We start from the raw sequence: 17,466 nt of genomic DNA, 5'->3' as shown, positions 1-17,466 counted from the left end.
GTTAAAACTTAGCAAATTTTTTTTTTAAACTGACAATTTTTTTGCATTCTTGGCTCTTTCAAAATGCAGTTTTACCGCCATACCTTGCAGCTGGCAGGAGTGACACTTGGCGTTCAATCCACCTGGTGAAAAGGGCCACGCAGTATCACTGCCAGCCGACACAGCGAGGAGAGGCCAGGCTCTGCCAGGACAGTTTGAGGAAGGCTGGCAGCCCCAAGAGCAGAGGAGGCTGCATGAGAAGGCACATTGCTGATACCTGTGTCGTGACGAGGGTTATCGGCCAGCTCACTGTGCAGGAGCACGCTCCTGACAGCTTTCCAAGGTGGCAGCCACCAGCAGCATCGCTCCAGCACCAGGAGCTACCCAGCTACGGTGCAGCCACTTCACCTGGGGCTTGTTCAGCCAGGGGGAGGAAAGAAAATAACACAACATTTTCTAAGCAGGCTCTCTGACATGAAAACTCCTCGACCAGCCAGACCCTGGGCAGAGAACTGAGAGAACCTGGGTGACGAAGGGAAGAAGGCAGGTAGGAACCTGCAGCAGGTAAGAGCGATGTTCCAGAAAAGGTAAATAATTTAAAATAGTTATGATCATGCTACAACCTCTACGGAGCTGGTCAAAGTCATTGACAAACCAAATAAACATGACATTAAGCCAGTAATCCCCCCATTTTTATTTTTATTTTTTTTAAGAAAGGCTTTAATTAAAATGCAGTACCAGGAAGAACATTAGAGAAGCCATGCTCTTCACCGGTGTTTGCGGGCAGCCCTTGAAGAAAAGTTGCTTTGCAGGGGACGCACGAATGGCAGCAGCAGGTCAGACCACAGTCCCATCCCATCCTGCACCCTGGTTTGTGATGGTGGCCAACCAATGCCCCACAGCAGAGAGCAAAACCAGAGACAATATATGCTTACCAGCTTTTCACCAGCTTCCAGCAATTTGTGACTTAAGGACTCCAAGTGCAAAGGTGATACCTTTAACATTTATTTTTTAATCCCATCAACTGCTTTTCCCCTCCCCACCCCAAACGTTTCGTCCAAGCATTTTTGAACCCTCGCCAACTTCCAGCATCAACATTTTGTGGCAAGAAGCGCACAGCTGAAACCATGGAAAATAAATACCCTTTTCTTTGTTTTAGCCTATCACACACACTAGCCTGAACATGTTTATCAAGACACTTAAGACACCAACACCTATGTTTATGAAGACATTTCCTTCATTTCTCTGTGGAATATTCTGACCACGCTGATACTCAGCTGCACAGCCAAGAGGTGGCCAGCTACATCCCAGTGGCTCTTATCCTGCCAGGATATTTCCTTCAATTTTCAGTTAGCAGGATAAACAAACCTAATTTCCAGGTGGTTAGGAGTTCATGTGTGAGCATGCCCGCTGTTTTACTTTAGGTAGCATACAATGGAAACAACATTGTGATAATATTCAGTATTTTGAATCCCACAGAAAGCCCAAGCCTTCTGCCCTTGTGTTGTTCTGGGAAATGCCAATTAAGACAGAAAATTTTATCCTACATGAGAGGTATCCTTGACTACAAGTAGTCATTAAAAGTTAAACCCCCATGCTTCTTATCAGCCTGAAATGTCACATAGTGGAGTATCCAAGTGCAGCACTGTTGTGGTTAACCTAAATATTGTTATTGATGGTGTCAATGAAGATCACAAAAAGCCCTGAGTTGTCTACAGCAACGTTATCTGAACATGCTTTCAAAGTGAATCCACAGAAGCGAATGGGAGGGGTTGGTACTCCTCCTTCTCTGCAAAATCCCCTACTTCCCATATTTTGGAAGAACAGTGCCTAAAATCCTTTCTTATCCTTCTTCATTTGGGGGAATAAAATGTCTCCTTCTGCTCACCATTCTCTGCCTCAGCTTGTACGGGCCATCAAGACTTTGCAGATATTTATTTTTAAATAGAAAGTGTGAGCAAGATGGATACATTGCACCTCTAATCACCTGCACAGACTGAAATGCATAAATGATATGTGCTTGGCTTAAATTAAAATCACAGTTCTATTTAAAACAGAGCATTTGAAACTTGTTACATCTATCTACAGGATAGATGTGAGTGGTACCTCTTAAGCGTATACAACCACTGAAGAGAAACACTGACTGCATGTATTTAATGCAGCAGTTACCACAAGTCACCAGAGATGGGAGTAACAGAGCTTATCAGATTTTTTTTTCTTTCTTTTAATAAAACTTCTTTTATTCTGGAATAATCTATTAGCTTCAGTAGTTAAAAAGAACACTGAAATAGAAAAAGAAAGCTGAAATATATACCATATATATAGTATATATATTCTTAAAGAAGATGTTGCAAAGTTTTTAAGTTCAGATTCTATTTTCAGAATATTGTAATAGCTTCAAAAACCTGCCTATCTAGTACAACTTACTTCAATTTCTAAATATTTGTATTTTTAGAACAGGGACATATAGTGAAGTATAAACATTCAAACAAATATGGCTTGTTAATGCAATGAAGAGAAGCAACAATACAAAGGAATCCATTAATTGTGCTGTCCTTTCTAACAACTTCTTTATTTATACATATAATAGTTAGGGGGCATGGGAATACTTTGAAAGCCAGAATGGATTTCAGATAGACAAGACAACACGTTTAGCTGGTACCAGCGCAGCAAAGAGGTGACTTCTCTTTTTCCAGCACATACACTCTACTTCTCTCTCACCTTTCACTGTGTCTGTAGCCCAGCACGAGCCTTTCTCTGTGACTAGCACCTTGCCAACTTCCAAGAGAAACGGGCAGGTTCTACTTTCTTTTGGATTTGACTTTTAAGACAATATTTTGTGCTCCTAATTTTTTCTCAATTATGCAACATTAAAATAATGCCAAGAACAAACACCAGCTGCACCAGGGAAATGATACAGAAGAGAATTTCAAGGGCTGCAAAAACACATAAAGTCCCAGTTTCCCTGCCTTAAAATACTCTCCCCCCTCCTGCCACCATGAAGAAGGAGAAGCTCTTTAAAACAAAATCAACAACTATGTATTGAAGTCATCTGCCCTCCCTCTTTCTCCTCAGTTCAATTAAAGGCATGATGCCAACTTTTCCACAAGCCTCCTGGCTTTGACTGACCCATGACCCATGACAAGACCCATGCTTTGCTCTTTCAAGGACGAGCACTGAAGCTCAAAAGCGGTGTCTCAAGGGAAGCCTCAGCGCAGGACACGAGCAGCACTCCCCAAATCTCATATGGAGGCGAGGCCAGCCAGTGAGACGTTGCCTTTTCAAAGTTTATAACAAGCAAATTTATCACAGTGATGCAAGAGGTCTGACACACCAGTAATCCATGGGTAACACCCGCATCTCCCCCAGCCTTGACCCATGGAATCTGTAGCCGAAATCACGGGCACAGGCGCTTCCAAAAATAATCAGGCTATTTTAAATACATTAAACATACTGCAAGCAAGGGCAATCCTACAGCTTGCATTGAAAGTACAAACTTGGTTCTATTTTTGGCAACAACTTACTCTCCTGTGTTACCCAAAAAGACTAGCTCTCCCTCATGGTTAAAAAAAAAAAAGAAAAAAAAAAAAAGTATTCATATCTGCAGCCTTATTTCAGCAGAATGACTCACCTGCCAGCACAGCGTGACCTCTTCCCTCACAACACTATCTGTGTCACCCTCCACTGGCCTGAAATCCTGACCCAAGAGGACAACACACAACATCAGGCACCGCTGCTCCAGCCTCCACAATTTAATAATTTCAAGGCGAGAATGAAATACTCTTTAAAAATGACTTGAGCGAAAAAAGCCTCAGTCTCCAAGAAAAACATGATTTTTCTATATACGTTTGCTCTCTCCCATAAAAATCATTTACGCTGCATCATTTTTATTATCCTTACTATCATCTCTCAGTGAATGTCCATCTACAAATTCATTAACTTTTTTGAGACAAATCATTGGCATCCTAATCTTCTGATTCCCATGAAAGACTCACTTTCAAGATACAATTGCAGCTGCCCCACACTGCCAGTTACTGTATCATACACGTCTTAAAATTCTGTAATCAGCATCCACCAGGTGCCGTATCGCATTCAGCACACCACAGTCAGTCAATACAGACATCCCCAAACACACCAAGGCTGGTTTTGTCAAATGTTTTATTGAGTGTAGACATCTGGAGTACTGTAAAACATGCATTATCTGTAGATTCAAAAAGGAGCAAGCCACATTGTCCTCACTGTCAAACGTGTCAGGCTTGGCATACATGATGGAGATTAATGAAGTATCATGAGAGTAATATGGTTCCTGAAAAGCTTCTACAATTTGGAGTAGGGTCTTAATCGTTTGAAATGCAAAGCTGTTCACATTTAGTGAACTTGCATGTTCACTGGAGGTGCCATATTTTAATTCAAAACAAACAAGAATAATTTCACTGGGGGAGGGGAGGATCCCTAGGTAAAAACTGTATGATTTTTGTTTCCAGATATTCCATTCTAAAATAAAAATTCATACGCTTTTTGAAGCAGCACAGTTTATTTCTGAGCAATGAACAACATCTGATACTCATTTCTTCTTGGGTTGCTGAGGTGTATTAAATTTAAAGAAGATAATATCTCCATCCTCCACTACGTAATTTCTGCCTTGTTGTCTGTATTTTCCAGCAGCCTGCAAATACAACAGACAAAAGGAAAATTGGTTATTTCATTAGATATTTTATAGTATTTCCAAGTTATAATTATTTAAATACATTTTGGTTTAAAAAAAAAAAAAAAGTATTGCTTCAGCTTCAGAGTTTGACAGTCACACAGCACTCCTCAGTTTAACAGAACTGGGTTTTACACACATATAAAACATCCACAAATAATTTAGCCTCCACTGAACTGATGGCGCTTGAGTGCCTTCCACGTTATAAAGTGGTAAATCCAGAACATTTCTGTGAACCCTGGCAAATCTTACAATAAAGGAGACTAAACCAACTCAAATATTTTTCTTTCAGCTTTTAGGCTTTCATTTTCTTAATCTAAAAAAAACCCTTCAGATGGCAAACAGCAGTGGCAGGAATCTAAAATGGTACTGCTGGAGAGAGCAATCCCTAACAGCCTGCACGGCGGCTGCATGGCTCCCATACCTGTACACAAACTATTACCACTATCCCATGAAGGTCAAGCGAGTACTGCCAAAACCAAAGATGGAAACACTGTGCAAAGAGGTTACAACGGTACCCGCCTCGTGCTTCGAGTGGGGCTCTCGTCTGCTGATGCCCAGATAACGATGGACTCAGGAGTATAAAATATAGGCTCAGTCTTTCTGTCAGAATTTCCTTTAGAACAAATTTGCTTATGATGCAGACATCAGAAGGACGGATGTAAGAGCAGATAGGTTCTGAAACCAGGATACGGGGAAGGTACATAGACCAAAGACATGAAAAGAAAATTCCTTGTGGAAACGCTGTACTTGAGAAGATCAGAAAATAGGCAAGTAATCTATTAAGTATCAGTACTCTCCGCATTAGAATTTATTATTATACTTCTCTATGTTTACCTCTTTGTAATTAAACCTAGTATTACTGAGGCTACAGAGAAGCCGTAGCATTAGGACTGACAGACTGGGCAGGAGGTGGTCTACGGCTGCATTTATCTTGAAAAGTGATCTACGATACGGAAAAGTTGAGAGCTTCTGCTTTAGTTCAATAACCATTCCTGTTTTGAAGTTTCCTCTTGCAGGAGAAAGTGCTTCCATGCAAGACCTCACTGTGCCATTATTCTCAATGACACTATCACAGTGGTGGCATGCTAAGATCCCATTACAGGAACGCTGTTAACTAATGACCTTAGTTGCAGTAGAACAGATCAGATTAATGGTACATAGTTAACTTAGACACCTTTCTTTCACAAAACCTGCTCTGTAAAGCAACGTATTCCCGCACGTTGCTGTTGAGGAATTTAGAAGCACGATAACCTTGTCGCTGTCTTTCCTTATATTTAAATGACACCAGTGATGCTAGCCTACAGAAGTTTTCAGATAAAACAGCCTAAACAATAAATATTTAGTACCGCAGTAATTGACCTTATCTCATATGACACTCTATCAATAGATAATAAATAACACTTTACAAATGTTTTTATATTTTTCCCCTGGAAATTTGCTCGACTATAAAAGCTTTACTTTCAAGTAGTCTTAGCAGTTCTTTCCTTTGAAGATCCTAATAATGCTCAAAGTCAAGAGTAATTAGACTAATTGATGGCATAAACACTAATAAAACAGTGCTGTAAAAATCATCAGCAAGTGTAAGCTGCAGGCACAGGTACACAGACATTTTACAGCCGAATACATTTATTACTCTCATATTTGTAGAAAAACCTGATCTCCATGAAGTAACAATACAATTTTTTAAAGCATAGTATTGCACACTGTCAAAGTGGCATGGACTTCTTTAATTAAATACATTTTGACACACTAGTACAAGTTTATGTATTTTTTGTTACCAGTTTACAGTTAATTAAAAGTGACAGTGTTCCTTTAAATTCTCTAGAGACCATTTAATCCATTTCCATTGCTATCAGAAACACTGGTTGAAAAAATCAATACCCATTTGTGAATCTTGAGTATGTATTAAACAAGACACGTCTAACCAGTTCATTTGCACTTGAAAGCAGCCATCTGTAGAAGCCAGCTTTGCCTAAGCAGATATGATTGCTAATAATGTGATATCCCTGTAGACTACAAAGCCCACACAGAGCTATTCAGTGTATAGTTCACAGCACTGGCATTAAATTAGTTATGCTGTACTGGTGTTAGACACACACAAAATCAAACTTAAAAATCGATCAACTTGATAACATACAAAGCAAGCAACTCCCATTACCACTGTCATTTCAGTTGACTCCTAAAGGCTCCCAAATTTAATTTTGAAATTTACCAGCAATATAGAAGTAATTAGTATTGTATAAAGCATGAAACATTGTATTAAATGCAAATTAGAAAGACTAGAGTAATATCAAGCATTTTTGTAAGAGCAATTTTTTGTTGTTGCTGTTTTTAACTGACTTAAAAACTGAATAACAAAGGCAAATATGCTTGCTTTACAGCTCATTCAAAATAATGGAAGTTTAGTCATTAAATATAATTTCAACGTGGAAGTTTGGTGTCTAGAATCTTGCATTGTGAAAAGCAAGTCACAATATACAGGCAAGATGCTTATAGATTAATTCAATAGATCATGACTGATGCAGCTTCTTAGGGAGAACAGTTAGATTTGAACTTCAAAAACTGCTGCTAGCAAAATTTGAATCTTGGTTACGTAAAGTGGTTTCTGACTACGGAATATTAGATTTATTTATAGCTGTGGTTTCACTTTACAACTACAACTTTACTTCCCTTTTCATAACACAGTTCACATGCCGCAACGAACCAATTATATTGGGATTTTTTCCCCCCACTTCCTGGGGTTCAAACAAACCTATTAAAGCCCCGCTGCTCAGTATGATCTTCCTTAGCGATACCACTGAGAATAAGCTGAATCTGAAATCACAGTTTTGCATACCTTTCAAGCTATCAAATAGCAAACAATAAAGCCGAACCTTTTAAATTCTTTAACACATTCTAGTGTGCAGGAACCTTCAAATACGGGGATGGATTAAATGAAACTCACGCTCTCTGTAATTGCAATTTTATAAAATACAAATCTTAATAAAACATCAATGCCAAATGAGAAATCAAATGCATATGAAACAAAAGGAAGTTTCTCTGCTTAAAGAAGATGGAAATAGTGCAATAGCAATGCAGAGAAGAACTGCTTTTCTTATGACACTTATTTGCCATGTACAAGTTAATTTTGTATTTAATAACTTCAGATCAGATATAATTTGCTAGCTATAAGAAGGGCACAACTTTGGGCACCCAATCAGTCTCTGCCCTCTAGTGTTGAGAAAGCAGATAAAACTCTTCTTAACAGAAGTGTAACTACAAAGTGTGAGCTCAATAAAAGTTTTTCATGAAAAATCTTTACCATCTATTCAGTAAATAGTAACTAAAAAAATCAGTTACTGTAATGCATTTTTGTAGGCCACCTACAATTATTACTGTACTCTAAACAGAGTAAGGCATGGCATTTTTTTAATAAGATATCAATCAGAAGGCAATTTAAATATTTAAATAGTAAATTTTAAGATTTAATTATATCTATCGCAGACTAAAATAGGAGTCCACTAGACCTAAAAACACCATAGTAAATTTTAAAATTCCTAAATATTCTTAAATTCTAAATGTTCTTAAATATTTGCATTTGACAACTGTAATACCTTCACTGCAAGCTCAAAACAATATGACATGTTGTTGGAAGAAACATTTTCTGTGTTTCTTGCTTTTCTTTTAATTTGAAAATCTGCTATCTCACTGTAAAAATTTGATTTTTCAAAAGCATGTTCATTTTAAAGATTATTACATTCTGAACACTAATATATAAGCTAAGGAAAAAAAAAAAAATCAGCTTAGCTTTTGGTGTTAGGGTTGACAGTCCATAATCTGTCATGTCTTGGACACTGAAACTGTTGCATTCCTGGTCAGTAAGTTCGTGCATTTCAATTCTTTCCTAAATAGACAGTGGATTTTTGGTCTATTGCTACAGGAAGGTTACTGCCAAATTCATTTAACATCAAGAACATCTTCCCAATGTAAAATACACTTGAAACGGTATATATGGAGGAAGGGAGAAGAAAAAGATGGGAAGCTCACCTTGACAGCGGCTTCTGAACCTCCTTCTTTAAAATCTTCATATTTCATTACTTCAGCCATAATGAATCCCTTTTCAAAATCTGTGTGAATCTTCCCTGCTGCCTGAGGAGCCTTCGTCCCTTTCTGTCAAAGGAAAGACCGGAAGAAAATTAATTGCATTTAAGAAGATTGATTGCAGGAGAGAGGTTTCTTCCTTTTTGATATGCTTTCAGGATCTGTTGAAACTTTGTTTCGTATCAGTTAAAATGTCTCACATACAGCTGGGTAATTCTCAATATTGGGACACACAGATAAATGCCCTTGCCACAGATAAACCAACTGATATTAAAGAAAGGCAGCTTTGTTTTTTCCTAATAGGTATAAACAGCAATATTGATTTTAGAAGCTATGATTGTGTTTTGTTGTGGGATTCACTTCGATCCCTAGCTCTTCATACAGAAAGTGAAGAAAATATAGATTTTTAAATAACTTTAAAATCTGGAATACTCTAGACTTTTAGTCACATCCAAATAATTTCAATTAAATGATAACATTCGTTGGCAAATCATATTTGTAATCAAAAATTATGTATGAATCTCAAGTTATATATACTGGCTTATTTTTATTTTGGAATAACTTTAGTAAGTCTAAGGTAGAACAAAATGAGTATTCTTACCAAAACGTCAACAACTGAATGACTAAAAATTTTTTTTAAAAATCACATGCAAATATTAGGAGATAATTTAAGCTTTTGCAGTAAAGTAGAATGCATTATAACTGTATGCCTTAAATTACAAGGACATACATTCTGTGCACACACAGCCATGGAAAGAAATTTGAGAAATAATGGTGACCTAAAGGCTGCTTAATAAAGCATGTTAAAGTGCTAAGGAGTCTGACACTGTAAAGCACAGTTTTTACAATAAAAGATGTATTGGGTTAATATGGCTACTCACTGATGCTTACCTGACTAAATATCTTTGCACATTAAATCAAAGATACTTACAATCAGTCTTAAGATAAACCAGCTTTCAAATTTTCTAATAAAGAGCAAGCATTTCTCCTACTGAAAACAGCAGAGTTTCAGAACATGCTTTTAAAAAGAACAGAACTTCCGCTTTTATATTATTTTGGTAGCTATTTCAAGGACACTAGCTACGAGTTACCACGTAAAAGGAGACACAGATGAAAAGACTAAAAAAAATTTCTAAAGCACACTTGTAAGTTTAATGTGCTGAAATATATACACGAACATCTGTAGCAGTATCAAGGAAAAATATAAATTTACTGGAAATTATGTTGATTAATGAAAACAAATTAATTCCTTTGAAATGAAATTAAATGCAGCACTGAAATTCACTGCACAGCTCTAAACATAATGATGCAGCAAATAAAAGCTCAGTGACAGATCTGCATCTCCTAAAGTTGACATTTTTATAAATTTTAAGGTAGAATTTATAACTGCATGCATTTCAAAATATTTTTCAATAGTAATTTTTATATTATACTCTATTTTCAAAGGCAAACCACTACAGCTCAGCTCTTACTGTCCTCTGGGAATAAATTAGTAAATCTCTATGGCTGTAATCATTCTGCATCAACATTTAAAATACATAATTTAATTTCAGGCATTACATAAGTTCCTGGATAAACACACATAAAACTACCAAAATAAATTCAGTCTAAATATTAAAGTCAGTAAACGACCTGAATTATTGCACACTGATTTTAGGTTTTGGAGCCCAACTGTGTATCCACGAGGAATATAATGATGTTATATTGCTTTTATTGCTGAAAATGTAATCCGAGCAAAGCAAAGGAGGAATGAACCACCCGCAACCCAAACAAACTTAGTGAATACAAAATGAAAAGCAACATCAATTTCACTGCAGACAAACCCAGTCACACAGATTAAGCAAGCACAATACTGGTACGTCTTATCTCTGACCACAGGAGGAGGGTAGACAGATTCTACAGGATGAAGAAATTCAGACTATGTAATAGGCAGAATCAATTGTTACCTGCCTCAATCAATGCAGCTCCACTTTCACTGTTCAGCAGCTCACAAATAATTAAAGTTATCCTGGACAAAAACCTCATCTGTAATGACTAGCTAACCGCCACCATGACAAACTTCAAAGTCAGTGATATCAATCTGAATTCAATAGTGTGGAACTGGATATAGCTGATGAATAAGTATGAATCTTACCCTGATGGTCCATGCACGCACTTCATCTGGGCCTGCAGTGAAAAAGTATTCTAGTTGGAGTGCCGCATATCCAGCCTTAATGATCTTTGCTAAAGCACTGAAAAAAAAAATGAATCCAATTCATTCAACGTATACACATAAAACAGCTAAATGCCTCAAGTAATCAATTTATGTGGAAAGACATTGCGTATTTGGAAGACACTGGATCTACTTGAAAACCCCGTGATAATCGGAGTAGCCTTTTTCTTTGAACTCTCTTCAGAAGAACTATTTTTTTTTTCCTGCAACATCATAAAGACAGTATTTTGATTTGTTTATTCCACAGGATACAGAAATATGGGATCCATTTAAAACACCCTATCAGGCAGCACTTTTGGTCTCATGCAATTTTCAGGACTCCGGGTCATGAAAGCATAACTGTTTGACTGAAATTCAATATTGAAACAATTTATTAGAGTTCTTCAGAAAAATTATGGCAAATTTTTTTCCACCATCCCTGATCCCCATGGATGACGAAACAGTTTTGGTGATCATTCCTTCTCAAAAATATACATAACTAATATCTATGTTATAATTAAAACACTGTACAGAGATGACAGATGACAGTTAAAAACTTAATTTAAAATAAATCTTTTCACTCTGTCTCATGGTAAAGAAAGGAGAAGATTCTCTCTTTATAATGGTAATTACTCTGTCATTTATTATTCTATCAGCGCAAGCAATTAAATTACTGCAAGGAAATAGTTGATAATAAAGTGTAGGGAAAATGAATGCTAATTAACCTTTGTGTCATGTTCTCTTCCAGATACTTCTGTTTCTCCTCAGCACTCATATCTTGCAACTTGAGTTCCAAGGCCCCACTAAAAGGAATGACCAAAGCACCCGGGTCGTGCTTGTCCACCCACTCTTTAATTTTTATCAACCTGTAGACAACAAAGGGCACAACATTATCTTGTAGTGCATGCATGGCTGTACCACATTCATTATTATCAAGTAGCACATACATATTCATAAGAATTGCACGGTTTTATGATGCCATCTTTTTGTGTATTGCTTTCCAAGGTCAAGGCATTAACAGGCAGCAATTGCTTCAGGTGTACTCCATTAACATTTCACTGTTTCTTGGTTTCTGTTTGGCATTTAATCTATAAGAAATGGGCATAATTTGAGACAATAACTAGGTTTTTGGTAGAGGTTAAATACTTGCAATCTAAAATGGTAACTGAATAAAACTTTGTGGATTGTGGAAGTCATTTTTCTGAGACTTACAAAGGTGAAATTCATCAAATGTGGCAAAAACTGGGGTCTTCAGTTTTTCTTCTGACATCATCTCCACCCACCCCCCCTTTTTTTTTTTTATATAAACATCTCTTCTCAGTGGCTAAGGTAACTAATATTAGCAGACAGAAAAAAACACTACACACTGTAAGCTCCTAGACAGCAAGCTATACCCTGTTTTTTCTGGTTATTGATCTCAGAGGATGCCATAGCTAATGAATACAGGACCATGTTGCTACTAGTTTCTCACACCTTTCTATTATCTCCCCAGGACAAAGCTTCAAGATATTACACTACTATTATTTTAAAATAAAGAATCAAATTTTCTATTTCTCATCTTCTGTTTTCCCTTTGTAACTGGCAGCATCGGCAATAGCTTAACTGTACATCTGATTTATTTCTTTTTTTTTAGTTGAATGAAATTAAGCATTTAGAACTACAGATTAATGGATTGTTTAAAGATCTGTTAATTCTGCAAATATTTTCTATTCAGATATCGAACAATCTTTAAACACAGACAGTGCACTTAGAACTGTAAATGCTATTTATTATACATGTAAGAGAGATATCCATAAATGACCTGGAAGGATTGATGACTGTTCACAATGTTACCTACAGGGCACTATTTCTGAACATGTGGGAACGGTAAGAATGGGGACAACTCTGTGCATTCAGCAAGTAAGCACAACAGGCAAGAGAGTATTTCCTGCACGCTAAGATAAAAAGTACAAAATACAGTACTTTGGGTGCCATCGATGTTTCAAACCTGAAGCACCCACCATACAGCATAGGGTTTTATGCTTGCTGAGTTCTTTTTCTTAGTCCTGTTAATCTCCAAGATTTAGACTAAGGTTTTAACTGCTATTATACTAAAGTGCTTTGAAACTGTGGCCTGCAAACCTTTAAATAATCAATGCAAATGTCACTTCAGAAAAAAAAAACGAACTGAACCACAAGTTCATCAACACACATTTGTCAAAGAAAATAGCAGGGGATCAGAGCTATTATGAGATTAAGTGCATGGCCCACTGAGTAGGGCTTTAGATGGGACAAAGAATATAAAAGTTCACTCAACAGTTTTCACACGTTTGTTATATAAAGCTGGTCCTTCTATCATTTACTTATGTAAATACCCCATCAGTGGTTTTCAATCCTCATTATACTAATCTTTTTTCCTCCAGTTATCCAATGAAAATAGTCTGGTATCCAGGACTGATACTGAAACACTTTTGCCTTCAGACACATCTGAACTGAAAATCACAATTAAGGTGCGTTCCTGAAACCACATGTGACATTTAACAGCGCTTCTAAAACTGACGTTTGTAGTTAACTAATTTACTTTGGCTAACAAACTGGATATCAAAGTTCACAGCTTATAAATGCCAACCTTTTATGGAAAACATATCTAGGAGTGTATCTGCTATTCATAAGCGTACTTCAACATCTGTGCATACATCCTTTTTTTTTTTTTCTTTTCTTTAAAAAAGTATCTAACAGCAGCCTCTGGACTAATTAAATAATGTACCAAGTGAAAGACAGAATTAAACATGCAAACTTCAAAAACTGAAACGGGCATGAAAGTCGTACCTAAAATAGGATTCAAATTCTGTTTGGTAAATATGGTCATCGTAACTAATAAACTAAGAACTATTGTGGAACAACAAGATAAGAAATAATTACTTTGGCTAAAACACCAATTCAGAATAATAATAGTCTTAGACTGTCATTTTAACAGCTTTTCTATTGAGTCCTTAGAGGGATTATTTGCATTCCTCAGGTATTCTATTGTACAATTCAGATGAATAAAGACTTACAAATCATTCCTCTACCGCCAGTGTGAGACTTTGATCCAGTGAATACACCATTGTACCTTAACTATAATTGGCAAAAAACCTGACAGTGTAGAGCATCACAAGCTTAATAACAAAGGAGAATATCTCAAAGTGTTGACAGATGATCTTCATAATGCAGGAGCAGAACTGGTACATTTTAGCAATAAATGAGCACTGAGGTCTAAAGGTCTCTGAAGTGACTGACATCAGACCTGCTACAGCCTCGCTAAAAGATACGGTACTGCATCGTACTCTGTAGAGACAGTCGGGTTCTCTGCCTGAGTGTTTCACTTTTGTGACTTTCAATGTCACAGAATTACTAAAAAGCACTCAGGAATTCCCCTCACAGTGACCAAAATAAAACAAACAAAAATAAAAGGTACAAATACTGATACATATTCTAAATGAAATTTTCCCCAACGTGAAATGGTTGACTAATGATTGGTAAAGTGGTCATGCAAGTTTGCTTTTAAACCAAGTAGTGCTAAACAGATAACTAAGTCTGCTAAACAGAACGGAATTCCCTTAAGAAATAGTAACAATTAACGTCAAAGTCTGTTTTATTTGAGCACATCATTTTTCCATGGAAATACTCGGACATCTGTAACAGAACAGCATTAGCACACTTACTTGGACACATGTTAGGGTAAGCAAATCCCGGAGTATTTCTTCATTTTGTCATGCTACATGACAATGAATTACAAAGGGTATTGGACTGTAGGCGGAGAGAGAAGACTTGACAACAGGAAATCTCAATTAAGGAAACATGGTAAAATCTAACAACATGAAAAGAAACATTAAAACAGGCAGAAGAATCAACGACCATGGTTAACAGCTGGAACTATTTCAACTTTGAGAAACAAGAAAGTTGAAAGATGAAGACACTACTTAAAGTAAACTCAAAACTACTTGCAAACAGTGTACACACTACAAGCAATTAAAAAAAAATCTTCTTTCCTGATCACGTTTCTAAAAATGCTGTTAGAAGCAGAGTCAGAACCAAATTCTGATTATAAACCATACAGCAGAAAGAAGAAAGGCTTTTCGTCTAGTTCTGCTCAGTAATAACAGCAAGGGATGTCTCAGAGCATTTTTAGGCAACTAGCAGTGCTCCCCTACTGAGATGGTCCAGTTGTCCCTCCAACTGCTTTGTGAGAAGAGGACAGCAACTACAGAGGGTTCCTGAATTGAAATTTGACTCTGTTCTCCACAAATGGACAGTAAGATACTTTCTGGGAAAAAATATCGGCCAAACAGACAGGAGGACCACCAGACATCCCAGCGAAGACAAGAGTGTTAGATAAAAGTTGAACTTAAAACTAAATTAAAAAGGAGACTTTGTAAAAGCCTGACACAAGAACAAAACCAGATCTGAATGACTTGCACATGGAGGAGGCACTCAAAATTCTGGGACAAGGGCTAAGAGGAATTAAGATGCTCACTGACACGCCTAACACAGTTACTGGTGGCAGATAGACAAGGAAGGACAAAAGCATGACAAGGTATCTACTACTAACTTGGAAAAAACTGTGAAGACCTAAGCGTTTTCTTGCTACTACTAGATCCCCTAATTTAACAAACAAAGGCATCATTCCAGATTTTATCTGGAATCAGCCTGACAAGGATAAAGTAAACTAAAGAAGCCAGTACTCCAAGGGCAGCAGGATCAGGATGACTACCAGAGTTAACTGCTGGCATTAAACCAGGATGCAGAACAGGATTTCAACCTTGGAAAAAAGATTTAAAAATCAGGGCTGTCACTGAGAAGGCCAATAAGCAAAGAGCACCAAAAAAAGGGAGCTGTGGAGAAGGGAAGGGAGCTGTAAAACTGTGGTGGTTCCTGAAGCAAAAGAAACCAATACCTGCAGACAGCCAAAATAAATAGATACAAGAGTTGCAGAAGGTACATTAACTACAGAACGACATTTGACAAGCTGAGTTTCACATGAGAGATCCAGCTGGGAACAGAGGCAGAGTTCTGATGGAAATAGAAGAGGTGATGGAAGAGAGAAGCTGCAGAGAGAACGCAAGCTCTGTGGATCCCTGCAAGATAAGATGATCTGAAAAACTGACCCCGACAAGAAAGGTGATTTGTCAAAGTACGCTTTCATACAAGCAAGACCAAAAAAACTCACCCATCCAACTCATGGGAGAGAAACAATTGCTTCTCTGTCCAATGCCTGGACTAAGAGTAGAAATTGGCAGAAACAAAACAGCATGGCAGGGAAAGAGAAAATACCAGGTAGCACTGCAAGAAAGACCGAAAGGTGGAGAAAGAAATATAAAGATTAAACAAAGTCATGAAAACATACAGAAGACTGGAGGGAAAGAAAAAAAAAAGATCTACAGATAAGAGCAAGACTACAAGGAACTAGGAATTTCAACATGTTCTTTCTCTTCATAGCTCTGAGCAACTGAGGGTTTTTAAAAACTATTCATGGCAATGTGTTTAGTGCTTCCTTCCCCACTGCTGAAAAGCTTTTTTTTAAGATACTTTAAGACTCAGGTCTTTATTATTATTATTTTAAATTATTTTCCATTTATTTAGAGCTTTCCTTGTATCAGCCACATATTAATTTTAACTTTACAGCTCTTCGTTTCTAAACTTCTAACCATTCTCGGTGCTTTTTTTCTGGACTGTCCAGTTGGTCTAAATATTCCTGGAGGCACATGGTCTCCAAAGCACTCCTCAGAGCTTTCAATAAGGTCTTATAAGGTGGGGGAGCATCAGAGAATTAACTCACATTCGTCAGATAACTCTTCTGTATATAAAACTTGATACACCATTTGATTTTTTTTTTTTTTGTGTGACAGTATTGCAACATTATCTCATGCTCAGTTTATAACTTTTTGTACAACCCCACGTGACTAGCTTGTCCTTAATGCTGTATTTGCATAGTTGATTATTCCTGCCTAAAATCCCTCTTCTCAGAAGCTGCACCCTAGCTCGTTTTTTTTACCTAATGATTTCCTCTATTTCTTGAGATGCTCCTAAATTCTTATTTTGTTCTCTGCATACCTGGACATCTCCTAGTTTGGGGTCATCTGCAGATTTAACAAGAACGCTCATCATCCAGCTCATTAATGGAAATACATAACAGTATTCAACCAGCAGCCGCTTCAGCAGATCTCATAATGAGATATTCTTCCATTTGGAAAGTGAACCACTGATGACTGTGCTCTGTGTATTATCTTCCAACCAATCTTTCACACTCAAACTTTCAGTAGTTTCCATTTAACTAGAATTTCCTATCTTGTTTATGGAAATGCTGTAAGGCATTAAAGCCTTTAAAGCCTTAATAAAAATCACAATACATAGATTAGTATGTTTTTTCACAATATACAAGGCCATTAAATTTATCACAGATATCTGACAATTTTGTCTTTACAAATTCCTGTTGGGTACTACTTGTCCACTGTCTTGCTTCTAGATAATTAAAAGCAGCTGAATTGTT

The 17,466-nt window shown here is 37.1% G+C and overlaps 1 protein-coding gene across 1 annotated transcript in view; it reads right to left on the bottom strand.

Moving 5' to 3' along the window:
* Positions 1 to 4,126: 4,126 nt before the first annotated feature.
* Positions 4,127 to 17,466, bottom strand: part of OLA1 (Obg like ATPase 1) — a 95,302-nt gene continuing 81,962 nt past the window's right edge. Inside the window, exons 8-11 of the mRNA XM_082763557.1 lie at positions 11,684 to 11,824; positions 10,902 to 10,998; positions 8,714 to 8,836; positions 4,127 to 4,645 (exon numbers count right to left, since the gene is read on the bottom strand). Coding sequence (XP_082619683.1) covers positions 4,544 to 4,645; positions 8,714 to 8,836; positions 10,902 to 10,998; positions 11,684 to 11,824 — 463 coding nt within the window. The 3' untranslated portion in view covers positions 4,127 to 4,543. The remainder of the gene's footprint in view (positions 4,646 to 8,713; positions 8,837 to 10,901; positions 10,999 to 11,683; positions 11,825 to 17,466) is intronic.

Source organism: Aythya marila (assembly GCF_965140915.1).
Source record: "Aythya marila genome assembly, chromosome: 6".
NCBI classification, from domain to species: domain Eukaryota; kingdom Metazoa; phylum Chordata; class Aves; order Anseriformes; family Anatidae; genus Aythya; species Aythya marila.
This window is presented reverse-complemented; position numbering and strand designations above follow the sequence as displayed.